The sequence below is a fragment of the Vipera ursinii genome (assembly GCF_947247035.1).
Source record: "Vipera ursinii genome assembly, chromosome: 5".
Taxonomy (NCBI): domain Eukaryota; kingdom Metazoa; phylum Chordata; class Lepidosauria; order Squamata; family Viperidae; genus Vipera; species Vipera ursinii.
In genome coordinates, this window is record NC_139518.1 from 15,051,059 (window position 1) to 15,068,008 (window position 16,950).

A 16,950-nucleotide genomic window follows, 5' to 3' on the forward strand; every position below is an offset into this window, starting at 1 on the left:
CTGCACAATTTTCCAAAGCAGCAAAATGTGTGCATGGATGTACACACACACACACAAACAAACAAACAAACACACACACACACACACACACAGAGAGAGAGAGAGAGAGAGAGAGAGAGAGAGATTTTGAAGTTTACAAATGTTTTTAGTGGTTCCTTAACTCTCCTATCCCCATGATATAAATATGAATATAAATCTATGGGCATATTTGAGCAGGGTCATGTTTACTGCCTTAATTTATTTGGAAACAGAATAATTGATACCAAATATGCAACAACCCAGTTCTGCTTACACCTTTTTCTCTCACCTTCATCATCTAATGGTTAGAAGTCATTTTCCTTTGCGGGGGGGGGGGGATGAGTAACCATCAAACCATTTTTGATCATCTGAGAACTGTCTCTCACCTACACGTAGCAAATCATAATAACACTTTTAAATATATATATTCAGTGTAACTTTTTTTTTGCCTTCTCACCAGAGCACAAAGCTCCTTTCAGCCCTATCACAAAAGATGAGGCCCAGAGACACCTGGAGACCATTGGAAAAAGGATCTTACCAATAATGGATTTTATTAGAGGCACCAAACTAACGGTAAACATAGAGTATGTTTCCCTGAGACCCTTTCCTCAGTCCGTCGTTACTTCTAGTCGAACATCTTGTCCAGTTAATGAGGGAGGAGAGGAAAAGAACTACTTAGCTTAAATCTGCAAGTCAGCCATGCCAAAGTACCTAAAGACGCAGCCCATTTGGTAATAGTTAAGTGTCCTTAGAATTGAATTTCCATATTTCAGCTTAAATGGGTTAGTGAATTGGATTTTAAGAGCAAGTAGGCTTAAGCGGAAGTAAATCTTCGGGCTTATAACTTAAAAGGAAGTAAAGTTTTGGCCTGATGTCTTCCGAGTGTATGATGAACTAGTTTATCCCTTCCTTACATAAATCTCTTGTGCCGTTTTTGCAATTTAGGGAGTTTTCAGATTTCAGAAAAGGCAATTATAGCTGCAACTTTCATCCAAATCTGCTAGAAAATATTTTAAAAGTTTAAAGAATTTAACAAAAAAAAAGGAATAAGTAAGGCTATCCTATTTACTGAAATCTGTTAAGCCGAGGCTGCTGTTTATGCACATTCCGTCCAATCCCATCAAAAGAATTGGGAGGGGTGTGTGAAAAGCACGTGGCTGTTTGATGATTTTCCCAAGTTTCTGATGAAAAGAAACTTCTAATTTTTCCAAAGCAAGTAGACCACAAAGAAATCTAGACTGAGACCCTTTTCGAAGGATTCAAAGTGAAGATTTGCTTTGGTTCACAATCACGTTATCATTTAAGACCATATTCTTACACCTGCCTATGAGAAACTCAGGGGCATTTCTTAGCAGACCTTGGTTACAATTATGTCCTTATGTTCTAGCATCCCAGCCTACTCAATTAATTGATTAATGTTTGTACACACCCAGAAAATAGGTAAATCTAGGAACCAAGTCAAGTGGGTTGCTTGAGGCTGCCATTGTGAAAGAGATTCACTACATTTTAAAAAATAATAATAATAACATTGACCATTTTCCCTTATCAACATTTTATCAATGAGTCTTTGACCACGTGGTACCTTCCAGATGGGTTGGATAATTCATGCCATATGGCAACGTGGCCTTTGGCTATGCTAGCTGCCCTCAAAGCACAGCTAAAATAAGTTGGAGAAAGCTGGCCTAAACTTTGGAGTAACTCTTTTGAGTCTTTGGTTAATTGATGGGAACCAACCAATAAAAGTCCCTCAAGAAGTTCTCTACACCAAGGGAGAAAAAAATAGCAATAGCAATCACCCTTAGACTTATTTAACGCTTCACAGTACTTTACAGCCCTCTCTAAGCAGTTTACAGAGTCAGCATATTTGCCCCCAACAATCTGGGTCCTCATTTTACCAACCTCGAAATGATGGAAAGAGCCCCGTCAAGATCAAACTCCAGACTGCGGGCTGACTTTGCATGCAATTTGGACAGTCCTCAACGTATGACCACAACTGAGCCCCAAATCTATGCTGCTAAGTGAGAAATTTATTAAGTGAGTTTTGCCCCATTTTGTAACTTTTCTTGCCACATTTCTAAAGTGAATCACTGCAGTTCTTACATTCGAAACACGGTTGTTAAGTGAACCTGGCTTCCCCATTGACTTTGCTTGTCAGAAGTTCGCAAAAGGGTCAGATCACTCCAGGACCCTGCAACCGTCACAAGTATGTTGTCAAGCGATCCAAATGTAACTCATACGACCATGAGGATGCTGCAACCATCCTAAGTGTGAAAATGGTCATGGGTCACTTTTTTCAGTGCCTTTGTAACTTTGAACAGTCGCTAAATGAACTGTTGTAAGTCGAGGACTACCTGTGCTGCAATTTAACCACTGTGCCACCAGGGCTCATATGAAGATCATGTGATCAAATATCCTTTTCCTGGATTATACCCGAATTATTTCTGCTTGACCAAAAAAAGTCTTCTGCTTTTGATTACTGCTTAGTTTTGGCTTTTAGATTTTTGAAGGGGGGGGCAGAGGGAGTTGTTTGGGGTTTTTTTGCTCAGCTGGGCCTGGCTGGCAAGCCTTTTCTGTTTGCTGACTTCATTCCTTTTAAAAGCCTTGTGCCAACGCTGTTCCTCAGCCCTCACCCCATTTGTCAAGTCTTTTCTCCTGCTAGATCATTCCGTTCAGGCTGCCTGAAGCGTTTTCAGCTTCCTCTTTACTTAAACTTTGCAGGACCAGGACAAAGTGTTTTTAGCTTCTCCTTGGACACTTTATTATTTTCTTTACTGCTTCTTAGTTGTCTCTTGAACTCCACCATCACTCAGGTAATTTTCATCATGCCCGCCGTATCCCCACGGGCTCTTATTGCTGCCAGAGGCAGTTATTTACACTCTCTTTTGGCATTTTTTTCATTACCGCTGAAATACAGCCCCTGACAGCATTCAGCCTGCTATAATCCCCTCCTTCCCCCTCCCTTCTTAAATATGGGAATGAGGCTTGAGGGTTATTTCATCCACCGTGGGCTTACGGGAAATTGCCTTGTTTATTCAGCAGTAGCCAGATTAGCTCTTCAATTTGATTTCTTTTAGCCCAAATGTATGGATGTGCAGGCAAAGGAAACCAGAATGCCCTCCATTCAGTAAATGTGCATCAAAGATTTATAATAGCTTTCATCCCGATCTGCTCATTTACCACCTACAAGGCACCTGGGTCCCGGCCAATCCATAAGAAATAATGTATTCCCAACTGCAGGTTGATATGATGTAGTCCTGACTTGTATCACGCTCCTGGGATTCAAGATAGACAAGAGGATTCGCAGCTGCATCACCCGTCTCTTTAAATGCTAATAAAACTGAGGTGGGGGGACACTGATTCATCTTGGAACCACAGTAGGGGAAAGTCCTGTATCATTTCCCCAACGAGAATTTCCTATCAACCTGATTGCAACAGCCCCTCCCCATGTTGTAATGACAGGTCAATTACATTAGAAAGTATGTCTTTTTTTTTTTAATCCCATTTATATCCCGCCCTTCTCCGAAGACTCAGGGCGGCTTACAATTTAAGCACAAACCAATGTGCTTAGCAATAGCCTTCATTCTATGTATATGCCTGCTTATTAGGGCTTTCACACACACCCCAAGTGGCATTATTACAAAGTCAGCTTATTGCCCCCAACAATCTGGGTCCTTCTGTTGTCTATAACAGAATAACACAGTTGGGAGGGACCTTGGAGGTCTTCTAGTCCAACCCCCTGTTCAAGCAGGAAACCTTGAACTATTTCAGACAAATGGTTGTCCAATCTCTTCTTAGAAACCTCCAGTGTTGGAGCACACACAATTTCTGGAATCAAGTCATTCCGCTGATTAATTCAGCGATCCCCAACCTTTCTGGCTTTGTGGACCAGTGGGGGATGGGGGGTGGAGGGAGGGAGAAGGAATGGTAACACGTGGGTGGTGGGTGAGCTCTTGTGCAACTCCATTTCAACGAGTGTGGGCACATGGACCTGCTACTCACATAAATGCAATTGCATGCATGTGCTTGTGCAGAATGGTTCCAAATGGGTTGCAGCCTGATAGTGGCCTAGGGCCTTGGGGTGGGGAGACCCCTGGATTAATTGTTCTGTCAGGAAATTTCTCCTTAGTTCTCTTTCCTTGATGAGTTTCCACCCATTGCTTCTTGTTCTGCCCTCATATACTTTGGAGCATTGTTTGACACACACCCCTCTTCTTTGTGGCAGCCCCTCAAATATTGGAACACTGCTATCATATCACCCCTAGTCCTTTCTTTTCATTAGACTAAAGGTAAAGGTAAAGGTTCCCCCGCACATGCGTGCTAGTCGTTTCCGACTCTAGGGGCTGGTGCTTATCTCCGTTTCAAAGCCGAAGAGCCAGCGCTTGTCCGAGGACGTCTCCGTGGTCATGTGGCTGGTATGACTAGACGCCAAAGGCGTACGGAACGCTATTACCTTCCCACCGTAGTGGTCCCTATTTTTCTACTTGCATTTTTATGTGCTTTCGAACTGCTAGGTTGGCAGAAGCTGGGACGAGTAACAGGCACTCACTATGCTAGACTAGACATACCCAATTCTTGCAACTGTTCTTCATATGTTTTAGCTACCAGTCTCCTGATCATCTTTGTTGCTCTTCTCTGCACTCTTTCTAGAGTCTCAACCTCTTTTTTATATATGTGGTGACCAAAACTGGATGCAGTATTCCAAGCGTGGTCTTAATGATATTGTGATATAATTGAGTGGTATAATTGATATAAGTGATGTATAAGTGATATAATTTAGCCATTTGCATGATAATGCCATGTACAGGATGCATCATGATGATATCATGTTCTTATACATGCTGGTGTTGGAAAAAAAAGCTTTTATGGTGCTTGAGAGCCAAACAGGATTCATTTAGAAAAAGCTGGAATGAAAAGAAGTGCTTTGCCACAATCTTGACATATCTGTGTTAAGGAGCGTGATGGATGCAGCACCTTATCTCTTTCTGGACTATTTATTTAAACCAGGGATATGTCAAGGATTGCAATTCACTCTCCTGACCAGCTGGACACAGCAAATGTTTCATGGGTGGGGATGAGAGAGAGAAACCAAACACTCACATTTCTACTCTTAAAAAAAGCAGTCAGCCCAAGCCAGCTAAAAGAGCCTATAATTGTGCTGCTAAAATTCAGTTAACAAAATCAATAGAAAAAGTGCAATTTCAGGCCTTTTTCAAGTTTGGGGAGGGGGGGTTGTTGAACTGAAGACATTGGTATACTTCCCTCATTATATACTGTAAATATCTTTTTAAAAACATGTATGCTTGCCCTGTCAAAAATTGGCCTGTTGTTAACAAATACGTATCAAAGGAAAAACCTTGACACAGGTAGTACATGTTGCCTATAGACCAGGCATGTCCAAATTTAGCTTACCTGAGCAATGTAGAGTCAAGAGGAATTGTCTTGGGACTCATATAAAACATATAATGTAATAGCTGTCACTAAAAATCACATAATAATATTAAAAGTTTACAATCTTGTGCAACCCCATTACTTAGCTGTACAGGGCCATATGCGAAACGGGGGCCACGGGTTGGACATGCCTGCTATAAGCCATGGTTTCCTCAACTAAAATGGCCAGGGACAGCTAAGCAAAACCAACATGAATCCAAATCCAGGAAGTTTTCTCTATTTCTCAGTCTCGTGCAAAACAGGATTTGTAGTGGCTCTTCCACTAGTCCTTAAACCAGAAGAAAAGCATACTGTCATAAATTCTGCCCCATTGCTTATCCAAACATCCAAGGCTAATTTCAGCTAGGAAAGGCACTGTCCATCAACACCTGTTGAAAACCAAGCTAAGGAAAGGAATTGGCAGATTCCCCCAGGATTCACTTCCTACTGCAGGTACTTTCTTTAAACCACCAATAACCAGAGTGACCCAAATTCAATACACATCAAGTATTGAAACTTTGGACAGTTGAGTGGGTTTTTCTATCTTCTCCTTTTAGTGACAGGGGGAGACATTTCTTTTACAAATTTAAAAAAGGTATTGTTAATTATAAATGCATTCAGCTAGTGCAGAAATCAGTCTTATACTGGTAATAGAACTATTTATATTTTTATTTTTCTATCCACAGTATTTTTTTTACATGCCATCAAGTCCTTGTCAGTCTTATAGAGTCATACACAGGTAGTCCTCATTTACTGCCTGCCTAATTTCTGTAACAACTGCTTTAAGTTATGAGGGTGTACAAAAATAGCTTTGAGACCAATCTTCACATTTATGACCATCACATTGCCCCATGATCATGTGATCATCATTCAGGCACTTTGCAACCAACTTATAACTGTCACTGCATCCCCAGTCATATGATCACCACTTGTGATACTTTACAACTGGCTTATGACAAGCTGTGTTAACTGAGCAAGTGGCAGTAAAATTGTAAGTCACTGTCACATGATGTTTCACTTAATGACCATGGTACATAGCAGTAGATGGTCCCTATTGTGGTCACTTAATGAGGATTAGCTGCAGACAGATTTTCTCCATAACAATCTGTCCCTAACCTGGTCCTTCAGCTCTCCCAAAGGTATATCTTCATTATAACTGAGTTCATTCACCTGCTGCTTATTGCCCTCTTTTTAGGCAATAGGCTCTTAATCTACATTAATACATTATTCTTTAAAGTCCAATTTCATCACATTCTCACGTTTTTCTATTCTACATTACTAACATGCTTCTTTCCTGCTGGTTTCTGTAGTCTTACGTTTTAATCCCTGTATTGTCACTCTCTAGAGTTCTACTCCTTTTTGTATGGAGTTCAGCATGACTTTTATTTTTTTCCAGTTTCTATTTTCTATTTCTATCCCATCAAAGTCTTGGCTTTTTCTTCACCTTTTCATCTTGTTTGTTCCTGGCTGTGCTTCTTGACTCTTCTCTTCTTCTTAATCTTAGCTCCATCTGAGGGAAATGACTTGAAAAGTTTTTCCCTTGTGCCCGTCTGAGGGAAAGAAAAAAAAAAAACACCTTGTTGTGATTCAGGGTCAGCCTGTGGGTTCGGCAGTTGGGTCGGATGACTCAGAGGAGGAGGGGGGGTGTTGAAGAGCTTGCTGATGATGGCCTTGAGGCTCCACAGAGCCCTCAGCCGGGCCCCTCCCACCTGGTCACGATGGAGACCCAGCTGTGTGAGCCTGACAGCGTGGATGAAGATGACCCACAGCTGGCCCTGTTCAAGGACGCCCGACGCAGGAGGCAGTCAATCAGGAGTAAACAGAGGAAGGCAATGGGGCACCTCGGAAGGAGGCAGAGAGAGGCCACGCCCTGAACTGTATTTAAGGGGAATGTGTGGGAGGGCTGGTTTGCTGAAGGCAACCGTTTGGATAGTTCCTGTTTCATAGCTCCTGTTTCATGGTTGGTGTCTTTTCTTGCTCTGTTTTATGTTAATAAATTTGGCAGGCTTTATTCCAGCCTCTTGCCGTTTGTAACGGGGTTGTTCCTGCTTTTGCTACCGGGCCGGTAGCAGGCTGGTACAGAACACACCTCTCTTTCTCCAGTTTCCTTAGATGCTGCCTGTTTTCTGGCTGCGTTTCTTCATCATCATTTAAGTTGCCTTTTATTTGGTTCCTGGACCGTGCCTGTGTTTTTAGGAGTGGAACAACCAAGAACAAATTTCAGCTGTAGGCCAGAGATGAAAGCAAAGCAACTGTACTTCAGCTAGGGGATGTAAGGAATCATCTGGAAGATATCTAGTGAAGTTATCCAAGATTCTGATCAATCCATTTGAGTTTTCCCTTCTTGGAAACCTCTTCCTCCCACTGGTGTCACAGGGGATGAAGTGCTTGTATAAAAGAGGACTGGAAAGCAGAATGCTTCCTAACTAGAGTTCTCAGGTATTAAGTCTTCCTGATTCCACTTCTGTCTCTTTGTTTTCCATTGCATGACTTGACCTAGTTATTTCAAGGCCATCTTTAGATAACACTTCCTTTGCTCAGGACAAAAAAATAAAATCCAGTCTGAGATGTTGGTGTACAGCATTTCAAATCCTGCCAGAAGCAATGCCTCAGGGTTTTGCTTAAAAGTTGACTGTGAAGGGACAGAAGAGATGTACCTATCACCACATTTCTTCCCAATTCTAACATGTTAGTGAAGTAACCCAAACAGTTTGAAAGAGGAAAAATGAAGAAAGCTTATGAGCCCAGCTATTAAGGGGAGAATCATATTCTTATGATTTTTCAATTCATATGTTAGAAGATACTTGCAGCCTTTGTATTTAATACATTTAGCCAGATTTAGCAGGTAGATTTGTATAAGGTGTCAAGTTTGGTTCGTTTTAATCCTGATTAGCTTTTTTTGTGGCATAGTCTTCTCTGTGAACTCAACCTGTTCAGTTCATTCATAATTTAAGAGGTCCTTGGTGCTCTCTGAGCTTGGTTGTTTTCTTGCAGATGTTTCATTATCCAAAGAAGAAAACAACCAAGCTCAGAGAGCACCAAGAACCCAGCATTTCAATCCTGAGCTACAAATATTCTCCTTTATGGGTAACACATTATTTAAAATTTAAAGACCCTTTTACATGACTAGTAGAAACCAGCAAAAAACATTGAAAAGCATGGTCACATGACAGCAAGTTGCTGGAAATGGCCATAAAACTGATTTGTTTGCTAAGCACTCAAAATGTGATAATGTAACCACCTTTGGAGGTGGGGTGTGTGTGGAGGAAATTCAGCCATCATAACATCAAATGATCACTAAGTGATCAGTCGTAAGTCAAGGACAACCTACACTGTACTTTTTCCAAATTACAATGTACCTTGGTAAAGGCATGAATACATTATTGTATTGTTGCTACTATGCAAGTCCTGAAAATAGACGCAATATTTATGCATAGGCCCAAGCCTGTTTTAATTCAGTAACCAGTTTAAGAATGACGATTTGCCAATTGCATGCAGTTCATATGAAGAATCACAGAGTGTCTGTGCAATGTCGCGTGGTTGAACGGAAAGACGGACACTTGAGCTGGGTAGTATTTCTTTATTGAGTCAGAAATGAAGCTGGAGCAAAGGGGTTACCTGGCGTCTCTTTATACCTGCCCAGGTGAATGGTGACCAATAGATTTAAACCTGGGCTTCCCGCCAGTGCAGGTGGCCAATGGATTTAAACCCTGGCTTCCCGCCAGAGCTGACCATGCCCTGGGGCTGTCAATGACTCGCTCTATTCAGGCTTTCCCGCCAAAGCGGTTATAGCCTGGAGCTGTCCAGCCCCCTGCTGTGCTGACATTTCCGTGTATGCTTTACAGGCATACACTACAGTCTGAATTGGAAGGGATCTTATAGTAACTAGTCCAACATCCTGCTCAGTGCAGAAATGCACTGAACTACCCCAGAGGGTGTCTATTCATTCCCCATTTGCAAACTTCAGAGGGAGAGAATCCACCATTGTTCTAAATTAGGAGGTATTGGTTATGGTAAGAGGTGATAGCTAAAAGAACTGTTAGTTAAGAACAGGGGTGGACACTGTGGCAATTTGATGACCTGTGGACTTCAGCTCCCAGAATTCCTGAGCCAGCATAGTTGCCCACCCCTGTTCTAAGCTAACAGTTCGTTTAGCTATTACCTCTTACCATAAGCAATTCTTCCTAATATTCCATCCTAGAAAAATTTCCCTTTTTTACTCCATTGATCTTTGTCCTGCCCTCAGTTTCGACAAAGAACATCTATTTCCTTTCCTTGTACTTTGACAGCCCTTTTATATCTTTGTAGACAGTTATCATGTCTCCCTTCTGCTTTGTCTTTTGCAAGCTAAAAATCCCAGTCTCCTTTAACCATTCCCCCGGGTTTGATTTGAACATCCCTTATCACCCTGGCAGCTCTCCTCTAAACCTGCTCCAGTTCTCCATGTCCCTTTTAAAGTGTGGGATCCTTATTCAGCTTCGGTGATGGGTCTGCTTATTGTGGTTGCATATTAAATGTGCAACAGTTTTTATCCATGGATTCCCCTGGCTGTGTTTCCTCTCTGATATAGTGTCATTTACCAGCAGGAAAATAAGATCCATCATTGTCTGTAGCATGGACTTAGCAGTAAACCTAGGTAATATGGGCAAGTGCCTTTAGCTATTTTTCAAGTTCCCCTAGTGACAGATCACTGATGTGGTTGAACATGGTTTAGCACTCTTCTACAAAGTGCTGAACTTGTTTGTTTAAGCGCATGCCTAGCAATTTTCTGGTGAAGCAGTAAATTTGGGCATATAGTTCAGCTAATACATTCCATGTGTGACTGAGAGATTCAGGCTGAAGTGTGATCTCTTGTAGAAGAACTCTGTCACTTCATCTGCACCCTCCATGTTGGAGGCCTAAGGACTTCAAATGACCTTGAACTAATATGCTGAGGACTAAATTATAAAATAAAATTAGCATGGGAGGACAAGGAAATGGGTGGGACCAAAATAAAAAGCCATTTTAATTAAACTTTCATTCTATTAATTAGGATTTCCGTGTAATAATATTCCCCATTCTTGTCACATTATAGCAATATCAATAGCACTTAAACTTATATACTGCTTCACAGTGCTTTACAGCTGTCTCTAAGTGGTTTATAGAGTCAGCATATTTGCCCCCAACAAACTGGGTCCTCATTTTACTGACCTCGGAAGGATGGAAGGTTGAGTCACCTTGAGCCAGTGAGAATCGAACTGCCAGCAGTCAGCAGAATTACTGCAATACTGCATTCTAACCTCTGTGCCACTACGGCACTCTGTATTATACAGTTCATGAGCAACTCATAGATGGAGGAAGAGTATACCTACAGCATCTGGGAGCACATGTACTGGAGCCTTACTTGTTTACTTCTAGTTAACAAATATAGATTAAAAATATTCTTTTTTAAAAAAAATCAATTTTTATTATTTAAAACATTGGACGCAATGTGGACAGACTGACATACCTTCTTGTCTTACATTGTTTTTTAGATTTACATATATATATTTCTTTGTTTCTTTGTTAGTATATATTCCTTTAATTCTTTGTTAGTAATTTACACAAATATATGAATTGTCCGGTGTGACTACTGCCTGTTTGATGGCCTTCAAGATAGGCTGAAAACAGGAAATAAAGATTTGCCCCATGTTTGGGGCCTAGCAAGGTAATCTAAATAGTTAACATTTGAAACATTATATATATATATATATATATATATATATATATATATATATATATATATATATATATATATATAATATATGCATCAGTTGTATACAATTATACCATATTTAAAGCAATCAACCAATCCGTGAACTCAAATGGAGACCTTCCTTTTGTTCCCACCAAAAGTAGAACTTATTCCAGATTTTGTAATAGCCTGATTGATCTTTATTCTTAATTTCCAGAGTTAATTTGTCCATTTCTGCACACTCCCAAATTTTCTTTGTCACCTCGCTTTCCTCCAGTATTTCACTCCTTTTCCAATTCTGGGCAAACGACATTCTTGCTGCTGTAATGATATGGAACATCAAATACAACTCTTCTTTGGAGTATTTCTCATCTGTCATGCCCAATAAGAAAAATTCTGGTCTAAACTCGACTTTGCGTCCTAATATCTCTTTTAACCAAGTCCAGATCCTTTGCCAATATCTTTGTGTCTTACTACAAGACCACCATACAGGAAAATATGTGCCTATTTCTTCAGAGCATTTCCAACAGCTAGGAGATATTGTCTTGTACATTTTTGCTAAACGTGCTGGGGGGGAGATGCCATCGATAAAACATTTTAAATAAATTTTCTTTATAGGCTGAGGCCAGTGTTATCCTTTTATTTCTATCCCAGAGCATTTGCCATATGTCAAGATTGATGCCATGTCCCAAATTTTTGGCCCAAGTCAACACAGTTTCCTTCACTTGTTCCTCAAACATTTTATATCCCAGAAGCAAACTATACAATTTCCTTATTTGTTTGTCATCTGGTCCCAATAATATTTTATCCAAAGCAGTTTCTTGGGTATTTATCCCCCATAAATGTGTGATTATAATAAGAGGCACTGTCGGGATGAAATGAGACCACTTCCACAGGTTACCCTCTAACTCAGGGGTGTCAAACTCAATTTCATTGAGGGCCGCATCAGCATTGCGGTTGCCCTCAGGGGGCCGGGTGGGTATGGCCTGGGTGGGCGTGGCCTACTGGGTGGGCGTGGCTAGAGTGTGTATGGCCTACTGGGTGGGCATGGCAGCTCTACATCGTTCGCATCAAGGGTGCCTATAGGGGCCTGGGCAGGAGTGGGACAGATCTGGGGGTCTTTGGCAGAAGGAGGGTCTCTGGGCCAGGGCCAAGGCAGTGGGGGCCGTTCCCTCACTGTTTCCAGGATGGCTTCGTGGGCCGCATGAAACCATTTCGCGGGCCGGATCTGGCCCCCGGGCCTTGTGTTTGACATGTCTGCTCTAACTACTCTTCTTTTCCTTATGAGCCCAGGAGTCCTTCTGTGCATGTTCAGGTGTGATAGAAAGGCTGCAATATGCAAGCCTCCTTGGACGCTTGCAACGCATCAAGGAACAATCTCAAGTGATCAATCAAGCTATGGCTGAGCTTGCCACTATTCCCTACCTCCAAGATATCAACCAGCCAGATGCTGAACTGGTAAGCCTGCCATTCTTTTAATCCTTTTGGAATTGGTTTGAAGGACAAAGAAGGAAAGAAGCTAGAATTTTATTTTTGTTTTCTGGCCCTTAGAAATATGTACTGGGACTCTGAAATCTTGAGCATAACATTCTGCCGAAGTCTGGGCTAAGCGTATGAAGTGCAGTGAATTCCACTCAATATTTTAAGGCCATTGCTAGAACTCTTTGTTCTATTATGAAAGACTGTAAATTACAATTTTCGTAACTAGTGTTCTATCATATACGTGATGATGTTGAAAGAGAAATCTTCATCAGGGTCCAGTCCAAGCAGGGAATAAAGAAAATGGAGACTGCTTTAGAAAGAAGGTTGTAGTTTATTGAAGAGAAAAGCTAGACAGAAGCATGGCTCTGGGAAAGCTGACCACATGTTGCTAGGAGTGGTGGGTTTTTTATACCTTCCTGGGCTTTTGTGTTTGGAATTGTTCCTGTTTGAGGCTTTGCCGTGTACTTTGATCTGAGCCTGAGTGTGTCTTTCTGGTATACTGATGATGGTGAGTTAATCTTATTATGTCCTAAAGGTCATATCTTGCTTCCCTGGGGCTGTGGCTGATGGCTATATCCTGCGTTGGATTTTTTTTTTGGTGAGGGGTTGTTGATTCTAGGGATTTTTGTCTTTTTAATCCCATCAGCTCCAGCTTCCTGGCTCCAACCTTCCTAAATGGATTGTGATATCTGCATTTCTGCAGAGTGGTTTCTGCTTGGGGGAGGGAGACTTGGGGCTATTAAGAAAAACTGGGCATGCTTTTCTGCCTTCTTAAGATCCTTTGAGGAAATATAATTTTCTGCCTTTTTAATATTTCCTTCTCGGGTGGAGGGGGCTGACTTCCCACAATGTAATACAGTAACAAGAAGAGGAACACAATATTCTGAAGTCAAACAGAGTTCAGGGATGTAGCAGCATCTTGGGCCATGGATCTCTTGCAAGCAGATTCTGAGGTATAGTGGAGTGCACTGTTTTTGTTACATTAAACGTAAAAGTCAGCATAGGTCAGACTCAGGAAAATCAAATGAAACTCCATCAGAATTTTAGACCTAATCTTGTTTATGTGCTTAAGAATTTAATTATGCTGATCATATCACTAAGCTGGAAAGTGAGGAGGCCTGGTGAGAGCCAAGGAGCTAATATGGATAATTCCATGATACAGACCAAACTGAACCAAGGACAAAATGAATTTCCAATTGGATTTCCACATCCTAAGCAATGCTTTCCCCAACCATGATTTATTGAGTAAAACACAGTTGGATGGGCTTGCACATCTCAAACCCTAGTTTACATATTGAATCAGCTGAGACCACACAACACCTAAATGAAAGGCAAACAATTCACAGGATGCTAAATATTTTGGATGAATTACCCTTCTTGTACTTTTCTTGTTATTGTCTTCCCTCAAAATATGTTGATAGTCTTCATGAAGACAAGCACATCACTACAAAAGCAAATAGGTATGCATACAATATCCTAATATATTTTTTTCTCCCCTCTTCTCCACAACAAGCCATAAAATCTTCAAAAGACAACCTTCTTGCAATTAAGAAGCTAGATTTTTAAACTAATCTTTAAACTGTGTTGAAATTGGCTGGTGACAAACAGAGTAACCAAACTTTGCTGAGTCAAATGGTTAAATAAAGATTTTAAGGTTTAAGAGAGGAGACGAAGAAGAGAGGAAAGAAGGAACCAAGTCTTTATCCATAAACTCAGAGCTAATGCATCCCAACACAAGCCGTCTTTTAAAAAAAAATGCCATTATTAATTCCTGTAAATTAAACACATCTTAAAGATACAGTCAGCTTTACTGAAACATTGTACCCTTTTCAGAAAATATTGCATGCAAATGTAGTTCTCCTTTCAGTTGGGTGAGGAATCTGAATATTCCCTCCAGTCAACAGAATTTAATTCAGTGATAGGATTCTTTGCCTCCCCAATATTCCAAGAAAGAACAAAAACGCCAACAGAGTAACTTCCCTTATCTTTCTAAGCTCCAAAACTTGTGTATCACAAATTCATTCCTCAAGGGGCTTGTTTCTAATCTAGCCGTTCAGCTTCCATACTTCTTTTGAGTACTGGGGGGAAAAATTTTTTCCATCCAATCATTTTTGATTCTCTGAGACTGCTTGAAGAAAACTCTGCAGTTTTCTTGGCAAGGTTTTTCAGATGCAGTTGGCTATTGTCCCCTTTGTAGGGCTGAGAGAGTGTGACTGGCCCAAGGTTGCCCAGCTGACTTTGTGCCTAAAGCGAAACTAGAATTCATAGTTTCTAGCCTGACGCCTAACCACTACATTAAACTAACTCTTGTATTAGGCTTAGAACACTATAAAATCAGAATAACAGAATTGGAAGGAACCTAGTCCATCCTGCTCAGGCAGGAAACCCTATACCACAGGTCTGCAACCCGCGGCTCTGGAGCTGCATGCGGCTCTTTCAGCCATCTCCTGCGGCTCCCAGTCCTCTGCCATGTGCAGTCCAAAAAAAAAAGTGGGACTAAACAATTTCTACCAATCAATTCAAATATGCAGGGTAGGTGCATATCTCGCCTTGGCTCCACTCTTCAGTGAAACCCTGTTCTGCGCGTGTGCGCATGTACGCGCATGCGCACACATTTTTTGCAGCTCCCAGTTTTTCCTTTTGTGAGGGAACCGGTTCCGAGTGGCTCTTTCACTGTTTCAGGTTGCTGACCCCTGCCCTATACCATTTCAGACAAATAGTTGTCCAATCTCTTCTTAAAAACTTCCAGTGCTGGAGCACTCATAACTTCTGGAGGCAAGCCATTCCACCAGTTAATTGTTCTCACTTTCAAGAAATTTCTCCTTAGTTCTAGGTTGCTTCTCTCCTCGATTAGTTTCCATCCATTGCTTCTTGTTCTGCCTCCCGGTGCTTTGGAGAATATGTTGATCCCCTCTTCTTTGTAGCAGCCACAACTTCTGGAGGCAAGTTATTCTAAATCATACAGACCAGGCTAGTGACTGAATCCAATGTCACTTCCACAAAGGGAGATCTCAAAAGAGAGAAAAGCTATATCTTATTTTGGCTCTTGGTTAAGCAACCTATAATCCCAGGGGTATATGTGGTTCCTAATCCACATTTTTTTTTTGTGGCTCTAAAAGTCGTGCTCAGTAACTGAATGCAATGACTGAAAAATCTGAGCTTTAATTCACATTTTAAAAGTAAAGAAAATCTGGAGAAGGTGAGAACCAGCATCTTAATCCTGCCTGTATATACACTGTTTCACCACAGCAATTCTTGGCTTCTCTAAAAAATGTTAAGTGTAGCCCCTGATCATTAAAACTGGTTAAAATTATCCCTTGTAACAGTTTGAAGTAGACCGTTCCTAAATATATCAGTCCTTCTGATAAAAGACAGAATCCCAAGCTCTACTTCAAACTGTTACAAGGGATAATTTTAACTGTGCAGGCATTTAAATTAATTATGATATGCAAATGAACTGTGCCTAGGTTGTGTTTTTTTTTCCCTTCTGGGAAGAGTGACATCCCAAGCTATACATCACAGTTTAAACACATGCCATGAAAACAGTAGTTAAAACTAGCTCTTCCACTTGCAAACTTCATCTTCTGGAAAATCCCAATAACCTTTTCAAGGGCGGTATTGCAGCAAATGACCTCTAGCGGGTCTGCAAAACTTTCAAGCTTTCTTTATTAAACTTGGCAGCATCAGAAACCCGAAATGAATATTCTACAGTGAATAAACTAATGTTTCTTAAGGCACAACTAGATATAATTCAGGAGGATGTTTATAAACAGATTGTTGTTAGTTGCGAAGTTGTGTCCGACCCATCGCGACCCTATGGACAATGTTCCTCCAGGCTTTCCTGTCCTCTACCATCTTCTGGAGTCCATTTAAGCTCACGCCTACTGCTTCAGTGACTCCATCCAGCCACCTCATTCTCTGTCGTCCCCTTCTTCTATTGCCCTCAATCTTTCCCAGCATTAGGCTCTTCTCCAGTGAGTCCTTTCTCCTCATTAGGTGGCCAAAGTATTTGAGTTTTAGCTTCAGGATCTGGCCTTCTAAAGAGCAGTCAGGGTTGATCTCCTCTAGGACTGACCGGTTTGATCGCCTTGCAGTCCAAGGGACTCGCAGGAGTCTTCTCCAGCACCAGAGTTCAAAGGCCTCAATTCTTTGGCGCTCAGCCTTTCTTATGGTCCAACTTTCACTGCCATACATTGCAACTGGGAAGACCATAGCCTTGACTATATGCACTTTTGTTGACAGGGTGATGTCTCTGCTTTTTAGTGTGCTGTCTAGATTTGCCATGGCTTTCCTCCCCAGGAGCAAGCGTC

The 16,950-nt window shown here is 41.3% G+C and overlaps 1 protein-coding gene across 1 annotated transcript in view; it reads left to right on the top strand.

Moving 5' to 3' along the window:
- The window catches only part of SPATA16 (spermatogenesis associated 16), a gene marked incomplete at both ends in the record, with an annotated part of 174,975 nt that overhangs the window by 135,985 nt on the left and 22,040 nt on the right, over positions 1-16,950 (top strand). Inside the window, 2 exons of the mRNA XM_083364870.1 lie at positions 479-591; positions 12,452-12,616. Coding sequence (XP_083220996.1) covers positions 479-591; positions 12,452-12,616 — 278 coding nt within the window. The remainder of the gene's footprint in view (positions 1-478; positions 592-12,451; positions 12,617-16,950) is intronic.